General features: G+C 41.7%; 1 protein-coding gene across 1 annotated transcript in view; it reads left to right on the top strand.

The window, feature by feature from the left end:
• Positions 1-24,622, top strand: part of srrm3 (serine/arginine repetitive matrix 3) — a 72,970-nt gene extending 48,348 nt beyond the window's left edge. Inside the window, exons 4-14 of the mRNA XM_063896190.1 lie at positions 4,865-4,966; positions 5,370-5,450; positions 5,925-5,993; positions 8,821-8,856; positions 9,084-9,134; positions 9,957-10,064; positions 11,486-11,648; positions 18,107-18,402; positions 18,985-19,236; positions 19,321-19,446; positions 22,580-24,622. Coding sequence (XP_063752260.1) covers positions 4,865-4,966; positions 5,370-5,450; positions 5,925-5,993; positions 8,821-8,856; positions 9,084-9,134; positions 9,957-10,064; positions 11,486-11,648; positions 18,107-18,402; positions 18,985-19,236; positions 19,321-19,446; positions 22,580-22,835 — 1,540 coding nt within the window. The 3' untranslated portion in view covers positions 22,836-24,622. The remainder of the gene's footprint in view (positions 1-4,864; positions 4,967-5,369; positions 5,451-5,924; positions 5,994-8,820; positions 8,857-9,083; positions 9,135-9,956; positions 10,065-11,485; positions 11,649-18,106; positions 18,403-18,984; positions 19,237-19,320; positions 19,447-22,579) is intronic.
• Positions 24,623-24,745: the final 123 nt, after the last annotated feature.

Raw genomic sequence — 24,745 nt, 5'->3', positions numbered from 1 at the left:
CTCGCTCTAGCTTTGAGCGCATGGTGGAGGTTCCCATGTGAGGAGAGAATTAAAGTAACATTAAAAAATCTTGAGGGTAAAATGTCCATCCAGATCACACATTCTTCCGAAGGTCATGGGAAACAGCACAGCAGGACGTAGGAGTGGTGTCCCCATATCAGTCCCTCCATCGTATTGCATGTGTGAATGATTTAGAGAGGCAGTGTGGCCCGCCCGCTGTGTGTGAACTAATGACGATGGTAATGACGCTGATGCTTCCCCTCTCACTGACTGGACTAATGACTCTCCATCCTCTGCTCTTCAGCCGCTGTCTGACAGTAACCAGTCACTATCAAGGAGGAGCGAGGTGTACAGGACTGTAATAAGGATCCTTCTAATATGTGTTGCTGGTAGAAGGTGAACTATGAGGATTCAGGAGGCGTAGTTTGTCTTGCTTTTTCAAATTAGTTCACTCTCAAGGGTACTTCTGAGTCTGGCCAATTTAGGATTTCAGAGCTTGCCTGAAATTCTGCAACCTTCCCTCTTCAGAAAGGCCTTGATGTGGAAAATTGAAGAAGGTTGTAATTTGCTAGCTTGTTATCCCCCCCCGATCCCACACACACTCAACACTCCCCGAGGCCTCTAAACACACACACACACACACACACACACACACACACACACACACACACACACACACACACACACACACACACACACACTCACACTCACAAACTCATCCTCTGAAGTATTCTATGTCCCTCTGCCCACCATTGTTACTTCACATGTCAAGTGCCTGCTTCAGAGGCATTATGGGAAACATGCCTTTATCCACCTGTGGGTCGGCCTCAGGGCAAAATTGTACTTCAGGCCCCCTGATACTCACTGCTTGCAGCAAAAATCAGATTAACAATCATCCGCATTAACAGGTAATATCAAGGGGGAACCCGAGGGCCTAAACCACTGTGGTAAACGGCCAACAGTGTGATCTCGTTGTGTCACTGCCCTGAAAATAGCTGTGACCAATCACGGTCCTTTAGAGGATGAAATCCACTGTGCCACCCAGAGGTCAGCATTTGGTTTTTAGTGAAATATCTTGAATACATTTTGATTAAATGCCATGACATTCAATACAGACATGTTTTTCAAAATGTTGCCCACAGTGACCTTATTTCCCCACTTGGGCAACCATAATGTTATCTCTCCAAACTATTTCTGTATATTCATGCAGAATCTTTGTGTGACATGCACCAGTTCATCTCATCACGATTTAAGTAGAAACCAATGCTAGGCAAAAGGGATTCATATAAAAAGAGTATGTGTGCTGGATACGTGGATTTACTAAATGAAGGGAGGCTCCATCACTTTCTCACATAGTGCTGCCTTCAATGTGTCTGACTGTGCTGGGAGGTTTGATTCAGATGTCGTTCACTGGGCATATTATTATTGACAGGCTAAGGACCCTCCAGCTGTAGCTTAATACTCTTATACCCTAGCAGTAAACAGCCAGCAGAAAGCATGGATGAGCTTGCTCCTAACTCTGTTTACTGATGTCCCACATTGATTTCCTGCAAAATGGATGTGAACACGGGCCGAGAGAAGGACTGCAGTGTGTAAAGCCTATCAGGCTTATTCACAGAGACTGTCCGAACCCAGCAGGATCAATCGCGAAGCTCACTCTGGACAATAGATATTCAATATCTGATGAAAAGCCTTACGTATATTCAATAGCAAATGGAAAATCCTTTCATTCTTTTAAGAAACGTGTTGGTTATCTAATCTGGATGCACCAACAACATCAAGGCTTTTCCTCCATGATCTCAGAATTGATCAGCTAAGCCTAAAGCTCCTGCCGAGTCATACTTCATCTCAATATGACAACCATAAAGCTACTCGACCTAGCCCCACCCTTACACTGAGGAGTAATCAATCCGACCTCCACCCACCTCCTCCCAAGAAAACAAACTATAACTCTCAGCAGCAATAGGAATATATCCGAGCCTCTGGGGGCAGAGTGGCTGTCTGAGTAGGGATATGAATTTGCAGCAGGACGAGGGCATTGGCCGTAGTCCATCACTGCCACATCCCAGGGACAGTGGCTGCAGAAGGGAGCCTCTCTCCCCAGCAGGCCTAGCACAGAGACACTCACTCATCTGCCTAACAGAGACGCTGTGTGGATCAGGACCAGGCTGGACAGGTGTCTCTAGCATATTGGAGCACGCAACACTTGAGAGATTAGAGACAGGCTGGGGAATTAGCTGATTTATCTTCAATGACTAATCACGGGGACCACTAGATACTTCCGATTGTTGTGAATTGCTCTTTTTGGCATTTTGCTTCATTCTCAGCCCTACAGGGACTCTAGTCATTGGCATAAATAAATCTGTATGTAGGTGTATGAATACAACAATTTCTGGCATTGTTTTCCAAATGAAAAATGGTCTTTGAAGGCTGTTTCATTTCCTGTATTCCGTAACACTAACTATTGCTGGAAACCACATACTGGATATGTAAAAAATGTATGTGCATCTTCACTACAAAGAGCACTCGCCGTATCTAATATTTAACATCCGTTGGATGTTTAATTCTGGCTTCTTTTTCAAGAGGTATATGGATTTAGTTTGCCCTGAGTAGTGATGGCATTTTCCTCTAAAGCTGCAGCTACAACCTTCCCTCATTAAAGGGGTCAAAGCCTGTTTGGAAAAACCCAGGGCAGAGATCATTTATAAATCACTCCTAGGTGCTTCTTTGTTTTTCGATATTCAAATTCTCAGCTGTTTTAATTTTTAATGCTTTGATGTTCTCTCTTAATCTGAAGTGTCATCTGTTCTATCGACTCACACATGGTTTCTAACTCAAAAGAGTTCCAAACGTTATTAAAATGAAAATGATGTTGTGAACTGTGTCACAACCAGACTGCCTACAGTTTACTTCTCTCCCTAATTGATTCGTTTTTTTTTGAGACAACCGTTTTTCATGCCCAAGTTTAAATTAACTGTGATATTGTAAGTGAAGTATATCCATCACATCGTGTGTGTGTGTGTGTGTGTGTGTGTGTGTGTGTGTGTGTGTGTGTGTGTGTGTGTGTGTGTGTGTGTGTGTGTGTGTGTGTGTGTGTGTGTGTGTGTGTGTGTGTGTGTGTGTGTGTGTGTGTGTGTGTGTGTGTGTGGCTCCAGCTCTGAAAGCACTGTCATTGGGAAGTGAGGTTTCTTTTGCTGGTGCTTGGCATCCCTGCTGTGCCCAGTGGTGCTCAGCCAATTAGGGGTTTTGTCGCATCTTCTTCTAACTAACCATCAGGCCTGTGCCCTGCTCAAATCCTTACACACTCTCCTTCTAGTTTCTTTACACTTACTCTGACTGTGTTTGAAAGTGCATACTTGCATACTGTTCATGCAAATTATAGTATTTATGGGTTTGAAAGATAACACATTGTAAATGGGATTGTGGTTGGGTTAGTATAGCCTGCACTACCCAAATTGAACTTATCGAAAAGTGGGAAAGTTCTGAACTACACCGGTTTACTAGACACATTCTTTTTTGCTTTGTCAACTTCTTTCTGTGTGTTCACCCTCTTCATCTCATCACTCCTTTCTCCTTCTTATCGAGGCTGCAGGGTTTTTCATTGAGGTTCTGTCTGTCAACATCGCTCAAATCCAGATAACCTGTACATAAACTACCATATGCTACATCTTGGTGTTAAAAGTAGTAGCAAGAACAGAGCATGAACTGGTGGGTTTGTAGCAATACTGGGGCGTGCCAAGGTCGGACAGATAGGACTGCATAGTGGGGAACATAATCAGTGTGGTTGGTTTATCTATTTCTTTAGCCTGCAAGGTCAGATCTGGTGGATCAGAGGATTCCACACAGGAGACAAGGGAGCAGAGGCACGGGGAGGATTAGGGAGGAGTCTGCTGCCATCTGTCTGCATATACAACACAGTTTGTGAGAGGAACAAGTGGGAAGATATTAATCCACAAGCTGAGCTTTATGGGCGCGAGAGATGATGATATTCTCACTGCTGGGGTGGGAGAAGATCACAAATTTCAGTGTACAAGTACAGTGACAAAAAAGCTAAGAGTGTGAGCATCACACTTTCATGTAGCGTGCTACTTGTTTCTTTGTTAGCCACCAGATGGGTTGGTATGTTCAATAGCCTGCAGGGTAGCTTTAGCAAGGTCTGTCCACCTTCTTTGATCCAGACTGAAATACCTCAGCAACACTTTACTGGGTATTGATTAGACAGTCATGATCCCAGAGGATGAATCCCACTGCTGCACCACCAAAATGTTCACACTGCTGATTTTGGACCAATGCCTCAATAACATAATTTATTGGATGAAATACAATGATAGACATTTACACCCTCCCTCCCCCAAACTGGTTGCACCATAATTGGTTCAAAATTATTAGCAAATTTAGCATTAGAGCTACAGCGATTACTAATGTCTGCTTATTGATATTGCTGTATGCTGAATGTTGGACGATAAGTAACGAACACTGGAGTACAGGAATGACATTAGGTTTGATATACTTTGGAAAAAGTGTCTCAATTACATAGTTTGTCCACCGGAAAGCACTGACAAGTTGTTTCGTCAACTGTAAAATGTACTGTATTTTTTTCTTTTTAGAATGACTTCTTCACATACTCAAAATATCCATATCAGATCTTTTGAACACTCAAATATCAATAGCAGAATCATTGGGGATTTAGTAAGCATGATAACATGCGAGATTGATAGCATATAGCACGGCAGACTTTCACTGTGAAGTCAAGAATTACTTGGAAATTATTTTGACCAGGACTTGGCCTTGTTTCACAGTTATTCCTCTCACTCACAATCTTCACACACCTTGCATTTATGATCCTTGATTGTTGTGTTTTCAGGGTTACCAACCTTCACTACGAGGCCGATGAGTATGGACAGAACCATGAACTGGTCAGCTATGAAGATGGAGACTATGACCATGATTACCACAGCGACAACAGGTAAAGCACATGTGCAAACACACATACTGTATAATGGGGAGGTGATGACCCCTCAAACCATCAATTCAATTATCTCCTTCACGTTGTATGTTAAACAAGAACTTGATCCCAGTGCTCTTTAAATCCTCGCCACTCTCATGCCTGGAGATAATCATTTAATATAATTTATGTTTAAAAAAACCTAATGCAGATGGTCATTCGGATTTTGAGATGTAATTTCATTACATAAATGTCCTGTTTCCATTGTCTGATATTTGTCATGTTATGGTAGAATGAATTAAGCAACTGAGAAAATATCCCTTACTGTCTCGCGCTGCTGAAAATAACTATAATCAGAAGTGTGTTGCTTCTGATAGATATTATATTAACCCCTCTTTGTTCTCTCCTACTCTGGCCTACTCAGGGTAAAGAGGAAATCAAGCAGCTCTCCATCCCCTCGTCCAAAGAAACGGAAGAAGAAAAAATCTGGTCGCAGAAGGAGTCGGTAAGTTGGAGCAGCTCTCACTGATGAAGTGGTTCGATTGTTCTCCTTTTTTCTTTTTTTCTTCTTTCCTGACAGCGTAATCACACTGTGCTTTTTGGTAAAATGTAATTCCAATTATTCTGGTGCGAATACTGTAACCGGCCTATTAAATACAGCAATTCAGAAAAAGAAAAAAAATTGTGGGCAGTCGTTAGCAAAGCATCCTCATCTTCCATTTTCTTTTGACAAGGTCAGCTAGAGAAATAGAGAAAAGGCAATGGTAGCTTGATGCTTAAGAGAAGATAGAATAAGAAGAGACATGCAGAAAAAGAATAGATGAAGTGCACAGAGAGACCGGCTGAGCTTCTATAGGATCTCACCTTTTCAATGATCCCCTCTGAGGTGTAACACAATGATGATTCAAAAGCCAAACGTTAGCAGCTATCTGAGGCTTACTTCATGGCATGCATATTTTCCCCTTCTCTGTATCAAAAGGTTTGGCAGCTCCTCACCCACTCACAGGGAGAAGAAGAAAAAGAGTGGGAAGAAACACAAGCGAGACAGGTGAGTGTGAACAGCTGTGTGAGAGTCAGAACAAGCAGAGTCGCAGACTTTATACAGGTTTGTCAACAGCTGTTTTGACAGTGATTGGTAGTGAAAAAAAGGGAAGGGAAGGAGGAAAAACCTGAAGAAAGGGAGTAACAAGAAATGAGAGAGCAAACAAAGAAAGATACAAAGGGAAAAGGGAAAGACAAAATGGAAAAGAGAAAACAAAAGAAGAAAGGGAAGTCAAAAGTATAGGAAGATGAAGGAAGTAAAAAAAGGAAAGAAGGGGAAGAAGGAAAGGATGAAAGATGAGATTCAAGGACGAGAAGACTGATGGGAAGAGAGACAATAGGAAGAAAATGGAATGGATTAAGAAAGGGAGAAAGACAGTAAAAAAGTTAAAAGGAAGCATCAGAATGGAAGAAAATAATGGAAAGGAAGAGGAAAAGAAAAACAGACATGATTCAAGGAAGTGGAGGATAAAAAAGGCAAGCTGATAAAGGAAGGAACAATGCTTAGAGATATGAAAAAAGGAAATGGAAGACAAGAGAAAAATGACATAAAGAGAAAAAGGAATGGAAAGGAGAGAAAAGTAAAAAAAAAAATAGGTAAAAATAAAACCAAAGTGAAGGCGGAAAGATGAAGAAAAGGGAAGGGAGGAAAGACATTACCCCAAAAAAAAACTAAAGGAGGGGAAGAAGAAAGGGAGACAGACTGTAAGAACAAAAACTAAGAAAGAGAAAAGATGAGGGAAGACGCTAAGAAAAAAAGGAGGAAGGAGGAAATTACAAAAGCTCATCAACAGATACTCTGCAATGCCCTGGGATATCATAACCACTATATGCAATCATAGAATGCCCTCCGATTTCTCCGCTCACCCGCCTGACTCCGGGGGTGCGAGGCTAAACGTGTTGTTCTAATAACCCGGCCTGTACGGGGGCACACAACACAAGAAAAATTAGCCTCTCACCAAACTGCTGAGCATCACTGCACTGCCCCGCTCCCTTCCCCACCTCCCATCCATCCACGCACATCCCATTCCCCTCCATCCTCCCTCCCTCCTTCCCTCACACCAAAGCTGTTCTGCATTGCAGCTACTGTTGGAGTATGAATTATGTATAGATGATGCCAGGAGGGGGGGGGGGGGGGGGGGGGGGGCAGAATGCAGGGTTCCTCCCCAGAGAGTAGCCATCCTCCCTCAATGCTAGTCCCTGTTTTAAAAATGCACATTATTAGGAGCTAAAAATGGATATTGTTATTGTATCAATAAATAGGGCTGGTGTCCATTTGGACGGTACTGTATCATGTAGGGCTGTACCAAATGGATTTCCTTTTTATATTCAAAGCTTGTTTTTCGTTTTTTAATGAAGCCTTGATTTTCTTTCTGCGTATTTCATGACTGTGACCAAAAAGTCGTTGAACCAAATCCTCAACTTGAATTAGCCATTTTTATTAAATCTACTTTATTTGATGAATAGAACTTTTAAAGCAAGCCCTTTTGTAATATGTAATATATTTCCTCAGATAAATACATGTTTTGAAAAAACCTTTAACTTTAAAACATTCTGGACTAATTGGAACTGCTTGGCTCACACGAGTCGGAAACAGTTGTACACAGCCACCATTAAAATCTCATTCCACAAAAAGTATAGTTATAATAATATAAGTCTTATATGAATCTGCAACAGTGCGTAACATTACAGGAATAGACATGCGCACACAAAAACGCAGCTATTGAATTTAGTTTGTTGAATTTCAATGTCAAGGTTATGAATGAAGCTTCAAAGCTGTGAACACCTCAGAGCAGCCCTGCCTCTCTGTCCTTGTAGTGGGAGGTAAGGTGAGGGATGTAGCAGTGACCAGAGGCTGTGAGAGAGGAGAAGAATAATGAGCTCTCCAGAATAATGCCTCATATACATAGTCCCCAGTTGATTCTCTCCAGTTGGGAAACTGCTCCTTCAGCCACAGCTCTGAGTCCCATATCCACCACATACATTACTGTGACAGCTTTATTATCCCCTTTCAGTGGATCAACACACTTCTGTGCTGCCACTGCCTCCCACTCCACTGCATGCTGTATGTAGGTGTGTTAAACAGCAGGGGGGATGTAGTGCTCTTTATGAGAGCATCACTCGCAAACCGGTCTGACTAATCACCATGGAAACTGCAATGAGGATGAAAGTGATATGGTGGTGATGTTTCAGTTGAACGCTGAGGAATGGGGAAAGGTCGGCCTCCCCATCATTGCTGCATGCTCAGTGCCTGGTCTTACAGAAACTGGTTTATTATTATTGCTTTAGGGCAGAGAGCAACATCTTTTACAGCCAGAAAAGAAAATGTATTTTAAGGTGTGGCATCCACAACCTGTAAGACACCAGCTGGATACGCCTGATGAGAGAGCTCCCTGTGGACCTCTCTAAACAAATGGATGTGTGCATGTGATTCATACATGCGCATCCCTAAGAGTGCAGAAATACATGGTGAAATATTCCATTTAAAAAACATGATCCTCCTGCTCGTCACAGTATCTTGAACACGTTCATATTCCATGACTAAACTAAGCCGGAGACTGGGAGCTTTGAGTGTCAGGGTGTAATATTTAGAGTGCAGTTTTCATCAAGTTTGAGGAATATCTGTCATCAAATGTACACAAATATGTTATTGAGATAAATGTAATAATTATTTGTCGACTCTAAATAACTGACACTTTCCATAGTCTTGTGTAAAATTTGATGTTGTCCAAAATACTCGGATTTCTTTTCATTTATTTCAAGAAATGAGTTCAATAATTCCCAGAACCACTAAAGACCTGGAACATGGTTATATGGTTTTTTTGTCTTTACAGATCTGCATCAGGCTCGAGAAAAAAGAGGAGATACAGGTGTGTATGGAACAAAGAAAAAGCAATACATAATAACATGCATAACATGTGTAAGGTGTGTGTTATTGTCATTTATGCCTACTGATTGTTCAAAAGACAAATCAATCCGTATGGGTGAGTGGTACATTAATTGAGTTCCTTTTTGCAAAGGGTGTGAATGCGTGTTTGCCATGCTTTGAAGTACTGTACACTGTACTTCGTTATCTTACATAGGACTTTTGTTTCAGATCCGGCAGCCCAAAGAACAAACACAAAGACAAGATCAAACAGAAAAAGAGGTGAGGTGCTTACAGAGTCACTCTGATGCCTTTTAAATGTAGTAAAGAGCGGAAATACCTATAGGTCTTTTTTTTCTGCAGGGTTTCACATTTTATCAGTACAATTTGACTCACAGTGTTCTACAGAAGCCCTGAGAGGCAAGTGAGGAAACAAAAATTCAAATTATCCTTTTTTAAATTAATCTAAAAAAATAAATCTATTGTGTTAATGATTAACCTCAGCCGAAATGTGTTTTACAACTAAACAAATCATTCAGAAAGGCTTTTTTTGGTCGCTATTTAACAAGTGAATAATAATATAAGGAACTTTTTAAAGGTGTTCCAAGAAAATCATTTTTTCCTGTTTCCAAAAAAAAACGATTCAGAAAAGGAACACCAAGTCTGCCTCTAGGGGCTCTGTAGTATGCAATGTGTATGAATAAACACGACTTGTCCTCTAAACACTGTGAACATAGTCTCAGTCCACAACAATAGGTCCATTTGGAAGCACGTCTAGTGTCTCATACATTTATATTAGTATTTTTTACACCTATTATCTCAGGCTCAGACCCCCAGAGAATGCTAATGACTGTAAAGCCCAGAGTGAATCTTCTAAGCATTCAGCACAATCCCCATGCCTTACATTGCCCACTCTCTTGATTAGAATATATATTGAATGTGTTTGGCAGAGCAGGAACTGTTTTACTTATCATGAGATTGACTTTGAATCGCTGTTGCCTTTTTGTCCCGGTGTGGTGTGTGTGTGTACATACACATGGCCCAATGTTTGTATTTGTCTGCATCTGTGTGGCGTGTCTTTATGCATCGGTTGTCCTTCATCAGGTCCCCTGGTGAGACACCCAGCAGGAGTTCACAGCGCCAAGGCAGCTGCTGCAGCTCTCGCAGCGCCTCCCTGTCCTCCACTCGCAGCACCTCCAAATCTCCCACCAGGTACACTCCTGGTGTTATTTTTCCGATCTACTTTATATATTATACAAATGATTCTCTCTCTAAAGAAGCAAGGGACATGGCAAAGAATTTATTTTATGAGAATATTTTGTCATTTATGACTTTTAACCAAGGTTTCTGGGCTTGCATTCATCATACTTTGAAGAATTTCCCTTAAGAATGATCTAAAGAGCCAACTAATGAGAAAAAAGTTTTTTGCAGCGTGTGAAATTTAGGACACATTCATCAAGCAAACTACTGCTATTTTAACATCGATGCAGCAGAACCAAAGAAATGTTTTTCATGCAAGTCAACAGCCAAAGGGGCAGGCACTTGTGATAACAATAGCAATCATTAAACAAATAACAAGGAATTGACTAAAATATAATAACTTAATTAACTCACAATGGAAGAATCTAGTAAAAGAAATCTATGGTATGGAGAAAACGACTATGAGAATTAGAAACCAGATGCATGTCTTTGAGGAAAGCTGGACAAATGTAAAGTATAGAACACTATATTGAGGATTTATAGTATTAATGTTGTAACCATTCTTTTACTTGTATTATTTTTACTATTATTTCATTTCAGATTTGTCAACTGTTATGTAGTTAATGTATGTACCTAGATGTGTTTATTTTGTTATTTATGCTTTGTGAATAATTTCATACAATGAAAAAACAAAAGTGTAGTCAAATAAGTGAACTGCTAGTAGCAGCTAATGTGGCCTCGATCCCCCAGCCTACTGAGATCTTCTGATTTCACGTACAGTGGGCCAATTACAAGGTCCCTTATCCTATTTCACACTGCTCCCTCTTAATGTGCGACAAGCTTTATACATTTATTTGTTTACATGTGCGGTAGTATTCTCCAAACAGACTTTGACGTGTTAAACCAGTGTCATTCCCTCTGAAAACATCTCGCATGTAAACACGATTATTCTCAACATACTGTAAGATCTAATTTATAACTATGCCTGGATCAGGATCATTATTGTTTTGTAATATATACATAAGGAAGAAATAACGGGAAAGTGGATGAAATGGAAACATAGGAAACTGAGCTGGTGGCAAACAAACTACATCAGAGAAACTCGATGGAGAATGTAGAAGCCCATTGTCAGGTGTGCAGAAAATAAATGTTTGGTTAAGTGTAGTGTTATTCTCTTTTTGAATCCCTAATAAATCCCCACAAAACAGTCCAAAAATACAAATAGTAGGCTAAAGCTACCCTGTCCTGAACGAGACATATGGACCCTCCTGCCTCTTTCAGACGGTGTTTCCTCACCTCTGTCTCCACACTACCATCCCATTAGGATTTACTCTTAAGACACCTCTGGAGCCAATCAATATATTTTTGCGTGAGAGAGAGATCTTTTTACATTAATCTTGCACTAATGTGTCCACATGCCTCTGCTCTTCTAGATTAAACTCCAAGCACAAGACGGACGGACAGAAGGCGTCCAGCACCTCGCTGTCCCCGGGCACCAACACTCCCGCAGTGTGGCACAACGGGGACCACACCCAGCGGAGCCGCAACGGCCGGGCCGGCAGACTAAACCACGGCGAGGGCGAGAAAGTGCACGATGTATGTAATCTCCTCTATTTTGCTCCCACACCCCCACACCCCCCCCCACCCCACCCCACCCAACCCACCCACTCCAACGGTATCTACCACAGTCTCTGCAAATGAGTTTTGGTTGACATGAATTCTGATCTTGTTTGATATTGAACGTTTTTGTTTCTGTTGTCACTAATACCCAGGTTCTCGACCAGTTTTTTTATATCATTATTTTGAGGTGTTCAAGACACTCCTGTTCTCTGTAAAACGTGCCGCTTCTGCTGCTTTGTTTCTGGCTCTCTTTTTGCCATATTGTTAATTTTTAGTATGTGCTTGGTATTTACTAGTTACGGGGGGGGGGGGACAGCAAGAATCAGGTTTCCTATGTTTCTGTACAGCAAACATTCTCTGAGTCTAGTCCACTGGAAATATGAGCACTGGCACACACTCTTTCCTAATGATTGAAGAACACCATGTGCTGTTGCTTCCAAACAGGACCCTGCTAAGGCATAAGACAAATGATAAAAATCAAACCCAAGGACAGGTGTGATTACTTCAATTTTTTGCTGCCCCCAGAGGTTTATACCCCTGAAAGAATATCAAAGAAACGTATGCGTAATGAGAACTCTTAATGCAGATAAAGTCAATGTTGAGAGAGTCACAATTACCTGTCTGATGGTGCTTATAACTGATAAAAAAAAACTAGGATTTCCCCTTGAAGAGACAAATCCAATTACTTGGAAAGTCTTGATCCACGCATGCAGCTCTCCAATCCAGGTTATAGTAGTTTGTACCTGTATGGAATATTTAAAATCAACAAATAGAGAATGAAATACAGTATACATTGTCATGAACACACGTATTATAGCCAACCACAAACGCTGAAATGTGGATTATGTGATGGACAAGCTTTCAAAATCACATTTTATTTTATCACAACCCACTAGTTTAAGATGAGTCATAACACATTTTTTACAGGAAATAAAAAGAAATGCATTCTAATTTTAAATGTATTGTTTTTTTTATTGTGCTGTTTCTTTAAAATCACAGCACATGAAACTAGGTGAGGGGATATATCGCATTTCATTGTCATCCAGCAGAGAGCAGCCTGGACATGCCATTACTAAATGCAATACAACAGCATTCAGTTTTTTTTTCTTCAATAGTAAAAGCTAAATAATTAACTAATATATGGCATTTTAAAACTCTCATAGCGGCGAGCCGAATTCTAAAACTGTTGTGTAAATAAATCATAATCATGACTCAGAGTGGACCCTGAGTAACAAAGAGGTAACAGCTCTGTTGTTAAAATAAACAGCACCACATGCGGCACACAATGAACTGCTTTTTGAAAACAAGCATCGTTCTTATCACCTAAAAGACACTTTTCCAATCACCTTCTGCTTTTATGGAAACAACCTTATTACTTGCATCCTGTAAACGGATCATCAGAGCCCCAGTAAGCTGTCATAATGCTGGAATAAAACAAAAGACACTTAGACTGAAGGGATGGCTTTTAAAATGATCCTTCTCTGTTGGATAAGCATCTAAATTGGTTGTAAACACTCAGAAACCGATGTCTAGTGAATGTGCAGTTTCTACTCAAGTTTGCATGTGTTTATGAGCTCTCTCTCTGGCTCTCTCTCGCTCTCTCTATGCTTGTTTCCTTCATTACTGTTTGTTTTTTTTCCTTATCAATACAAGTGGTATTTACCCATGAATAAATGCCCAAATCTTTTTGTCTCATTTATATAAAAAGCACTCAAATGCTTTGGAACCGGATCAAGTAGGTTAACTGGGTATGTGTAATAGTTTCTTCTTGTCAACCGTTTTTTTCTTCTCAAGCACATGCTCTGCTCAGTGATAGATTCTCTTCTCCTCCAGACGTCCAACAGCTCCTGCAAAACCACCAGGAGTTAATCACACGCTCCTCTCTACTGTTGTACTTTAAAGTGTCCATGTGCATGTTGCCCCTAGGTGGCAGTATCTCTTCTGTCTGTTTGTTTTCTATTCTAGTGGAGAAAGGCAAGGGAGGTTTGTCTGATCATTTACCTTTGAGCCATTCAGCTCAGATGTAGTCAAAGAGGAGCATTTCATTTGCTAATTTTTTCCCCCCATATTTGTAGCTGTTGCCGGCAGAACCTAAAAATATTTCTCTCATGGTAATCCCCAAAGTGAAATCTCTGCACAGTTGGACGGTTATGTGTGACAGATCCTGGATCCAACTGAAGTTTGACTTTACTGTAGCAGTTGTGTGGTTTAGCAAATGTTCTGAATAGCAGCTGGTTGTCTTATCTATCATTTCAGTTTGTGTTCTTGTAGTCGTACTGTAGCCCTGCTTGGGACTGTCTGATCCACTGCCTGGTGGACACGCCCAGATGCTTTTCATAGTGAAGCTTTAGAAATCAGCTGTGCACGGCTCTCAATCACAGGTGGATGAGTAAAGTTGACATGCATTTGCCAAACCAAAATGGTACTGGACTACTCTTATAAGCCTTCTCCTCCTTGAAAAATGTAAAGATTGTTATATATTACCTTGCGGCTCTTCCACGATTGTTTTTGAAGGTCTCAGAATGCTGTGATGCTCTTAATATGAGCCACTGTGTTAAAACAAGGGCAAAAGTGGATGCTTTCGTACAAGGCTCAGTCTATACAGTATTTAACTTGATTCGATTCCAGAAACAGTTCAAATAATAATGTGGGTAACACTTGATCTGGCTTTGTATTTTGCGGTTGCCTCTAGCTAGTTGCAGGTTGGGCCGGAAAGTTTAAATCAGTTAGTGGAAATTACAAATTGAGACTCCAGAGCCAGGGGATGAGAGGATCTTTTATCAGGAATATATATATACTAGCAATAATAATATGTTTATAGGACTATCTGGCTGTTTGGTAAGTACAGTACATGTGCTAAACGCCCCCGCCTCTGATAAAGAGCGGTGCACAGCTGCCCCGTGATTTTCAAAGGGAAGCATCTGGGACGGTCTCCTACACAATGAATGAAACAGTCCCACCTCGGGCTAGTCGTCCTCTTGCTCATTAATGGATGTCTTCTAACACTTCAAACACAAGTACTCTGGGAAAATAACTAGGACAACTCACACATTTATCAACACGATTGTTATTTGAAAGCGACCCAAGCCATTTTGAAAGAAAGCTCGCTGTTTAGACTCCCAGTTTAAACAGCAGATTCAAACAAAGCTCCTGAAGCGCTCTCTCAGCGTACCTGTGTTTATAGTGATGAATAAATACAAAAAGAGCAGAAAGCTGGGCTGACGTCCAAAAGTACAGAGTAGAGAAGTGGTGCTACTGAAGAAGACGCAGACCAAAATGTGACTGGGGTCCCTTTTTTGAATGTGCTGGCTCTCTAGTTGTCCATCTTAGCGGTGACTGCCCCTCCAACACTCTTCTACCTCCTACTCCTCCCCCCTCCTCCTCTCCTACCTGTTCATCTGTGTCATGTGTGACTCACGTCTCACTTTTGTTGTCCTGGCATTTTTCTTCCCACATATCTTTCACATCTGCGAGCTCTGCATGTCCTCCTCCTCCTCCCCCTTCCTTTCCTCTTAGCTACTCTACTCTACATGGATGTCCACTAATATGACAATTAACCCTATCCGCTTACCTCTGTCCCCTTCCCTATCCTCCCTTTTTGATACAAATATGGCTGCATTTGTACAAGCGAAAAAGACAAAGCAAATTATGTAGTTTGTAGAGTCATCCTTTGTTTCTAATTTTAGTTTGATTTCCATCTGGAGTTTTATTTTCTCCTCTCTCTTTTCTTTGTACTTTTTGGTTTGTTTATTTCTCCTTAGTCTCTGGACACAATATGTAGCTTTGATACTAAAAGAGGTCATTGTCTTTTTCCCATTTCGCTGCGGAGAACATTCCTTTCTCCTTTTTTCTTTCTTTCCTTTTTTTTGTTGATATTGCATACGTGTCACTGATTGAAATGGAAGGTAGGTAATGCTTTGCCTACGCACGTGATCTTTATGCAGATGAGAATGTGACAAGCACCCTAGCCTGAGTGACGTCAATGTTTCTCTCTCTTTCTCTCTCTATCTCTCTCTTTCTGTTGTTTACCAATGGTCTTTATCCAAATTAATTATATTCCATCAATTGTGATTTGACTCTTAAAGGATTGGATTACGTAGAGCTCTGGTTTTCCTCTTGCCTCCTTAACTTCATTCTGAAGTCCAATATCCCGCTCTATCTTCCAGGTCCATTTCTTTCTCCAGCTTTGTTTTCTTTGTTTTGGTAGAATGCATTCCTGTTTGTCCAGCATCTCTCTGTTTGTTGGTGAATTAGTACATCGTCTTTATTTTCACCATATTGATTTCCACGACTGTTTCTAATAACTGTCATAAGTACCAGTGGTTGTGTGTTTTCTTATTACCCCTAAGTCGTCCTCTCTCTAGTGCAGAACGGCTCTTCTTTCTGCGAGGACAAGTTGGTACTTGTGTTGAATCTTAGATTACAGGCAGTGCAAAAAAAAAACATTGAAATGCATGCGTAAAGAGCCAGCTGTATTTGGTTTCATACAAAACCTTTTAATGAGACTCTCTGCCCTCTTTTCATGACCTCCTTACACTGAGCAGTGTATAACTGTGCATCACAACTTTCAGTCCCTACCTTCCATTGAACAACGTATCATACAAATATTCATGTTGAATACCTTCAGGTGAGGACTGCAATGTATTTTAGCTCACTCTCAACAGTCGCAGTTTATAGAATAATAATAACGTTCACAAAGTTTTACGTTTTAGCACGCCAAGATTAGCTAATTAGCACTAAACACAAAGCTGAGACTGATGGGAAGGCCTTCATTTACCAGGTTAATTGAACATAAATTCGACCTGATGTTAGCACAAGACAATCAAACTGACGGAAATACAGCTTTTTAAGGCGCAAATTAATAGAAATGTTTTGCTCTAGTGAGTTTTTTAACCAGGAACAGTCTATGTCAGTGTCTGTTGTCTCTAAAGGAACTAGTTTCCATGTTCATGCTCACAAGCAGCTGTATTAAACCTTGTGGCTCACTGATGTGTCTTTAATAACTTGGAACTCCATGGCACAGATGAAAAAGTACTATCAAGCAATGAATATATTGTTGATTGTGGTCTTTTCAGAATATTGCCAGCCTAATCCTTCCAATACTAACACTAGTTGAGGTGTTTATTCTAGCCATGACTTTAAAAGATGCTTTTCACTTAAAGTCTCAAAGGATCCCAACACTTCTTATTGTCTATTCATTTATATGCAGTTTTACGAACCAAAAAGTGCTTTTCTGGGGTACTTACATTGGTGAATTACCCAAAACATAGTGTAATGTTATCCAATCTAAGTAATAAGCTAACACTTACTATTAGCAGCAATAACTCTCTAGAACCGTATTAGAATAAAATCGTACTATTGTAATAGCTAAAAGCACCTGGTATCAAGAAACCCAAACTCTGCTAGAAGCTAAGCTAGTTAGCCTGTAATCCTATCCAAAGGTAAGATAACTCCTGCCCTGTGGAAGATACTACATGGAGAGAACAATGGTAAAGAAAATACCTACAGCTCTCTCCGCCTGGTTGTTCTCTGATGTTCAGGGAGGTGACTCGGCCCCCAGGATTGACTCTGTGTGAGGGATTCCCTGCACATTGTGGTTTACCTCTCTGCTTTTCAGTTCTTTCATTGATTTCCATGCATTGTCTCATGAGTCACTGGCAGGGAAGGGTTTTGTGTCTTTTTCTCTTGCATTTTGTGAATCTAATGATGCACTTATGTTGCCCCACTTTTCCCTTTTCTTCATACCTTACCTACTAAAGGAGGGAATACCACTTTATTGGTAAGTGGATGTTAACCAGAAGGGAGTTAAACAAGAGTAACCATTACAAAAAAAAAATCAAAGAAAATGGGTCGCTGTTCACATCTCAGCAATTGTCTACAGGAATAAAAAATCCAGAAAGAGAAAATTGAGTAGCAGACGATTTGTTTTCTGATTCGATTGATTCAATAATTGTGATCTTTATTTTGTTCCTTCCATTTCTGTGATGTTCCGTCAAGTTGTCTTCTCTTTCTGTTTTGTTTCATTTTTTTAATCATTACTAAAAAAAAAAAAACTGAAGAAGTCCTCTTTTTTCTACTTTAAAATCTGTAGCTCTGTACTTTCTGCCTTTGCTCTTTAACTTATTTGGTTCACAGTTTTATTTGATTTTTTCCCCTCTCTTCCTCCTCCTAGTTTTTTTGTTTGTTTTTGCGATTATGATTTCTTCAACTCATTATGGTTTTGCATGCCAAGTATTGCATGCGCTGCACCATAGAGGACTATCTATAAGCCATATGGAGAAAACTTAGATCTTTTTCTTTTAGATGTTAACCTTCTTTTGGCAAGTACACCGTAGCACTCGAACACCGACCTGAAAACACTCTAATGCTCTTTTTGTCCTTTTTCTTTTTTTTTCTTTTTTTTTTTCCTTTGTTGGTCATCATTTTTTCTACAGAAGCTCCGTCTGCTGACCGCTAACTCTGCAGGAATGCAGTCCGCTCTGCTGAGAGAGCACAAGCTCCACAGCGCCCCCAGCAGGAGCCAGGCGGGACAGATGTGTGCTGCAGGAGAGGCTGGGGGTGTGGACGGCAGGAACACGGCTGTAGGAAACTCCGTCACCCAGGCGTCGGGGAGGAAAGGGAGCCAGAGAGGCCAGAATAAGAGCTCCCACTCCCCTGCTCACAGCAGCGACTCGGCCCACTCCCAGCACACCCACACCCACAGGGGGAGGAACTCCCGTCACCACAGAAAGTAAGACTTCCATTCATCTCTAGCTGTAGGACTTCAATGTGCCCTACATCGTTCTACTGCCATTCAGAGAGAGATATTTGACACATACTGTTACATACTGTCCATTAACAGGGATATTAGTATAGCAAATATTTATAAATAAATACATAGTTATCTGAAACTAAATAAAACAATACCTTCTAGGTAAAACTTAACTAAAACTGATTAAAAATGTAATAAAAGATAGTAAAAGTAAGGGCCTTTGTAATGCTCAGTTGGTAGAGCTCAGGCCCATGAACTGATGGGTCCATATTAGTGGAAGACCCGGATTCAAATCAGACCTATGAGCATTGTTCCCGTGCCATCCCCATTTGCAACAATGGCACTTAGAAAAAAGCCCTGGTGGCTTTTTAAAAATCCTATATATATTCATTAAAAAGAAAAGACATGATTTTTGGTAGCTATCTCATGAGAGTTCTCCAATATCTTCAAATTCAACACTTGCAACTTGCACTGACCAAAAATGCAACACTACTGCCATCCCTACTATGTTATCCAAAAGTGAAACCTAAAAGTATATTATAACCTTTCCCATTACCCCAGGTCAAAAGGTGGCCACTCTTCCAAGCGTCACCACCGCTCCAGTCGGGGTCAGGCGCACCAACGGAGCCAGTCTGCATCACCGGGACGCCACCCGCACACGTCAGGCAGGAAGAAGGAGGAGCCTCGGAGCAAACCCAACCTCCGGCAGCGCAGCAGCTCCTGGAGCAGCGGGCGCTCGTCTTCACGCTCCGCCTCCAGAGACAGAGGCCCCTCCAAGGCCAAGTCCCCCCACAGCAGACAGAACAACTCCAGGTGAAAGCTTGTTTTCCATCACACTTTTACTTCATGTGTCCTTTTGATCTGATGTGTTTTTCTGATGGTTGGTGTGTCGTGCAGAGAGAAAGACAGCCCAAACCGCTCTGACGATGATAGCCGGGCTCGCCGCCGCTCACGCAGCTACTCACCCATTCGCAAAAGGAGAAGAGACTCCCCCAGCTTCATGGAGGCCCGCAGGATCACCAGGTAACACATCTGTCCGGCATCACAAACCTCATTATGATCCATCTTTAAGATATCCACGAGAACATATTCATTCAGATCTTACCTCCTGCCTTCCCCAGGCAGAGACACAGACACAGTTTGTCTGTGAATTGCATTTTTCTTTTTATGCATCAGGAATGAACAACACTTTAGCCTGACCCACTTTTGCTGAAGGTGTGTTTATACTCTGCAGTTTAAACATTTTCTATAATTGAAGTGCACTGCACTCATGCTGGGGACCGCTCTTTTACAACTGCAAATTACAAACACAGAGAAGCAAAAGTATTAAATGAGGGGAAATGCTTCTGCGCTAAGTGTAAATATTCAGAGCCACATCCTGTTTCATTAAACCCCTTGTTAGAGCAGAAATGGAAAAACGGCATGCACAATTGGAAGTGTTAAAGTGAAGTGAAGTAACTGTAGGTTTGGTTTGGTTGTGGGAAACAGTTTGAAGTGTGAGGCTCTCCAGCCAGGAATACACTATTTCATGTTTTTTCTACTTTTATGTGAATGTATTTATTGTCTCCCATAGCCGGACCTATCTCCACTCTGCTCTGGAGAAAGTTTAGGCTCTTCATATTATCCTTCTGCTATAAGGGAACCAACACTCTATCTTCTTGGGTGGCTCCAAGCAGAGGATGCAGCAACAGCGCTGGTGCCAAATAGATAGCGCTGATAGTGCAAGTGTAGGGGACTAGAGCGTGAAATACTCCAGTGGCAGCCATAGTCTGTTTCCAACGACAACACAAGAAATCTTAGGTCAATGGATACATTTACCCTTTAATTGACTTTTCGTGTCCTTTGCTGCCGTAACTTTGATTGATAGTCAAGTCTAACATTGGAGAATATTAGCTCTGCTTTAATACAGGTTAACTGTTGTTTTTTTTACCCTAAAAACACACGGAAGAATGTCTCTGTTCAGCCATGGATAACCTGCAGTCTGCATTGTGTTTTACTGGCAGCTCTTTTTATCCATTTATATCAAAGAGGGTGGGCTGAACAATAACGGCTGCTGCGTTACAAAAAGAAGAAAAAGAGCCTCTATTAATACCCGAGGGGAAATTCCGTTATTGTACACACACATTACAAGTATACACAAGCATAGGACATACACAAATAAGGTCTGAGTACAGATATGCAGAAGACATGGCACCTCTCAAGGTACCAGTCCACAGTCATTTTTTGTTCCGATCGGGACTAGAACCTGTGACCCTTCAGTTCCAAAGCCATGACCCCACAGACTGAGCTACTGCTAATGCAATAGAACTCAATCTCACAACATTATACATTCCTAAAAAATGACTATAAACTCAACACATCTCAGAAAGGTGGGTATTCATCTAGGAGTGTTATGTCAGACTGCGTCAGTTTCAGCCACCTGCAGTGTACAAAATGCATAAAGTCATTACAGAAATGAAACATCGTTATACAGGCCAGGAGAATTCTGTATGGATTTATTTAGCTTGTTTGATGTCTTCATGTATTCAGTGATGTACTGATTTGTTTGTGTGGTATTGTTTATTGGTTCATTAAATATGAATCAATGAGCTGCTGGATTTAATGCTCCTCCATACTGGAAGCAGATTGGATCTTTTATCCCCCTCTGCTCATGATAATGTGTTAAATTACAGTTAACTTATCATAAACTCATCATCAAGTGTTCTTTTATAGTTTATTTTCACATGCAGTTCTCTATGGGCTTGTATCACTTGAAATGCCGTTGGTGAGTTATGAGAGAGAAATATCCCACGCTCCTGTGAGAGCATCACCTCTACCCTCTCATACAAGTGTTAATAGACGTGGGTGAAATGTGTGTACCTTGTCGTCTTTCACTCCAGTCCTAAAGTTCCTGACGCCAAGACAACGGGATGCTGCTGAATGGAGCTGCCGCAGGCTAGTTACCCTGGTAACAGTTGCTGCGCAGCAGGATCCGTCCAGTCTGACACCAGAAGCTCGGCAAAACCATCAGAGCTTTCCTGAGTAAACCTGGCCTCTTCCCGTTTCTCTTTTTCTTTCCTCTTTGTGCTCCTTCAGCTCAGAAACTCACCAACTCTAGAGCGACGCCCCTCTGCGCTCACGCACTAATGCTGTAACACGGGGATAAAGAGATTAAAACGCTATCAAGGTTTATAAAAGAGGATATCTTTCCATTGCACAGGCAGATATAAAGACAAAAGCCGAGGCTGAGTTATCTGCATGCTGCTGCAGAGACGAGGTGAAGCAGGCCTTGCAGCAGCGGGGATACCTTGATAGCGTTTATCTCTGCACCGGGTGTCGGCCTCCACTGAGGAGACGAGGCTCCTTTGGGAACTAACAGCTGATTACCTTACAGGAAGCACTGACAGGGTGGCTATTAACATGGCAATCTAAGCTTAAACTAACCACATGCTTTTCTCTGCCTTGCGTGTGTGTGCGTGTGTCTGTGTGTCTGTTTTTGTTTGTCCCTGAGTAAGACTACCATCGAGACACATTTCCAATTAAAGACAGGTTAATTAGGTTTGGCATGTGAGGACAAAGGCTGTGTTCCCAATTTGGACAGAGCTGATGTTTGTGTCAGGGGTTATATTAAGTTAAAACAGAGGTAATTAGGTTAGGATAAAGTTATTTACAAAACAGGGACTTTTGTTCTTACACATCAAATGTTTTTCAAACGCGAAGATAACAAAGCAAAAAAGTTGTAATTGACACGTTGAGGATGCTTAGACATTTACAGTATGTCACTGTTTTATTTAGGGAGCTCAATTTCACATTTTGCTTAAAGGAAAGTAATTTAAATAGAGAAGGATGTTCAGTCAGTGAAATCAATTATTAAGTGTGGCAATTGTGTGCGTGCGTGCGTGCGTGCGTGCGTGCGTGCGTGCGTGCGTGCGTGCGTGCGTGCGTACGTTAGACAGCTTGAACTTTTTAACACATAAACTACTCTCTTTCAGATCCTGTACTGATCATAACTCCACCACTCCTCTAACCTAACAATGATTTGCTGTCAACCCCCTGAGTCTTGTCTTAAAACACTGTGTGTTAAACATCCATGCCAGACAAATCCCTTCCCATGACACTAACTGGTCAAACCTTTACTGTGTCAGATGTAACCCCCTCCTCTGTCCTTTTTCCCCAGTGCTCGGAAGCGGCCCATCCCATACTACCGGCCCAGTCCTTCGTCCTCCAGCTTAGACAGCAGCCCGTCGCGCTCCAGCCGCAGCCGGAGCCGCAGCTACAGCAGCTCCAGCCGCAGCAGGAGCCACAGCCGGAGCCACAGCAGGAGCCGGAGCTGGAGTCGGAGCCGCAGCCGGAGCTGGAGCCGCAGCAAGAGCCACACCCGCAGCCACCACAGCTACTACAGCCGCAGTAGCTACGACAGCCCCGGCGTCTGACACTGACCACTCAGCACGCAAAGAAGGGAAACAAAAACCACGAGAGGAGAATCATGATCTTTAACAGGGCCTCTGCAGGCCCGCACTGCGGTTCAACCAGGGCCCTAACTCCGCACCCCTGGACCGTCATCTCGCTCTGAGCCTGGATCAAAGTGGAGAAATGTATTTTGATATAGCACATCACTATGAAATTGGCTATCACGTCTCCACGTAAACAAGGCAGTAAAGGAAATGGGTCACCACAGGTCCAAATTAATTTGGCAGAGCCCAAAGAACAAATCTCGCTGTTTGTTAGCACTTTGTTTCTCTTCTTCCACAATGCAACCAAAAATGAATTCATTATGAACTATATACTATATAAATATATATAAATATATCCTAACAATAGGAGCTGAGTAGAAGATAAACAGAGGACTCATCAACTGCTTAATGTACATTTCATTCAAAATTGGACTTTTTTTTCCCCTCGTCAAGTACTCATCTGCCCCAAAGACTTCCATCTCATCGAGGAGCAGAGATCAACACGAGTTAGAACAAAAGACAAATGGGCGGACGAAATGGGGAGCGAAAGAGAAAAGGAACTTTTTTTATGATAAAATGGTATTGTATAGGTTTGTCTGTATAGTGAACTCTTACGTTCTGGCTTTGTAAACTATGCACTGTATATTCCATCTAGTTTAAGGAGGTTTGTTAAGCATGATGCATCAGGAGAGACTCGCTGCTGGAGGGAGAGAACCTGGCAGGAGCTAGAGCTGCATCAGTGCTCCCCACTGGCCTATACAGTACGTCGGGAGGGGGGGATTATTTATTATGTACTTTTACTCTTCCCTGTTTAAATTATTATGTTGATTCTGCTAATCCTGACTGTGTGTGTGTGTGTGTGTGTGTGTGTGTGTGTGTGTGTGCGCGTGTGCGCATGTGCGCGTGCGTTTACCTCCTGCATGCAATGTCCAGTGAGGTAATTATTGATGTGTACACTAAGGCTGCTGTATGGTAGTGTACAGAAAACTGTCTGCAAAAGGTCTACCATACACACACGTGTTGACTACAGCTATTTATGATCCTATTGTATTTATTTGTTTATTTATTGGGTTATTTATTATTTAATTTATTTATCATGAGCTGCAAAGCAGTTGGATCATGCTTTAAAGACGAGATTGTGATGCAAATGTGTTCCCTGTACCGTTTATGTCCATACAAATCGTGACAAGGCTTGCTGACGCCATCAGGGTGGAGGTTTTACTGCTGTGTGTTTAAAATGCTCTTTGTAGCCTTTGGGCAGCGGACGCTCTTCGCCCACAGTTACTGCTACTACGGCACCCCCAGCCTGTTGTAGTGGTTCATTTTAATGCAACCATTGTGGCTCTGCCTGTTTTGAGGAAGGATAAGCCTCGGAAAAGAGCCCATGTCCCTGTGTGGAAAGAGGAGTCCATCATTCTACTCTACCGTATGTTTCCAGCCTATATTCTAATCCCTTGTATAATGGGCCGCAACATGTTCCTGTCACAGGTCCCCTTGTTACCAGCTCCCAGAGGAGAATATATGTGATGTAACCTAGCATAGCAGAGACGCGACACACAGCTTCAGTAGTACGGTGAACAAACTGGCGACACAATCAGGGATCACCCTAAGTCTTCCTTACCATTCGACCAGCCTCATTCCCAGTGTCTCATTCCCAGTGCAACCCAACTGAAATAATCTGCAAACATGTTCATTTATTCCAAGTATAGCATCGCCCCTTTGGTTCTATAAGTCATTCTTTGTAGTGTACAAGTTATAATACCTGACAATAAACAGAAACAAATGGGGAAATAATGATGGAGTTCTTCTTCTTTCTAACTACAGGGGCACCCGGGAAGTGGCATGCTGGTGTTTTGCACTTATCTTCCTACAGATGGCACTGATGTGAA

Source organism: Eleginops maclovinus, chromosome 11 (assembly GCF_036324505.1).
Source record: "Eleginops maclovinus isolate JMC-PN-2008 ecotype Puerto Natales chromosome 11, JC_Emac_rtc_rv5, whole genome shotgun sequence".
In the NCBI taxonomy this organism is placed as follows: domain Eukaryota; kingdom Metazoa; phylum Chordata; class Actinopteri; order Perciformes; family Eleginopidae; genus Eleginops; species Eleginops maclovinus.
The sequence above is the reverse complement of the archived record's forward strand: the minus strand, read 5'-3'. Positions and strand labels throughout refer to the sequence as shown.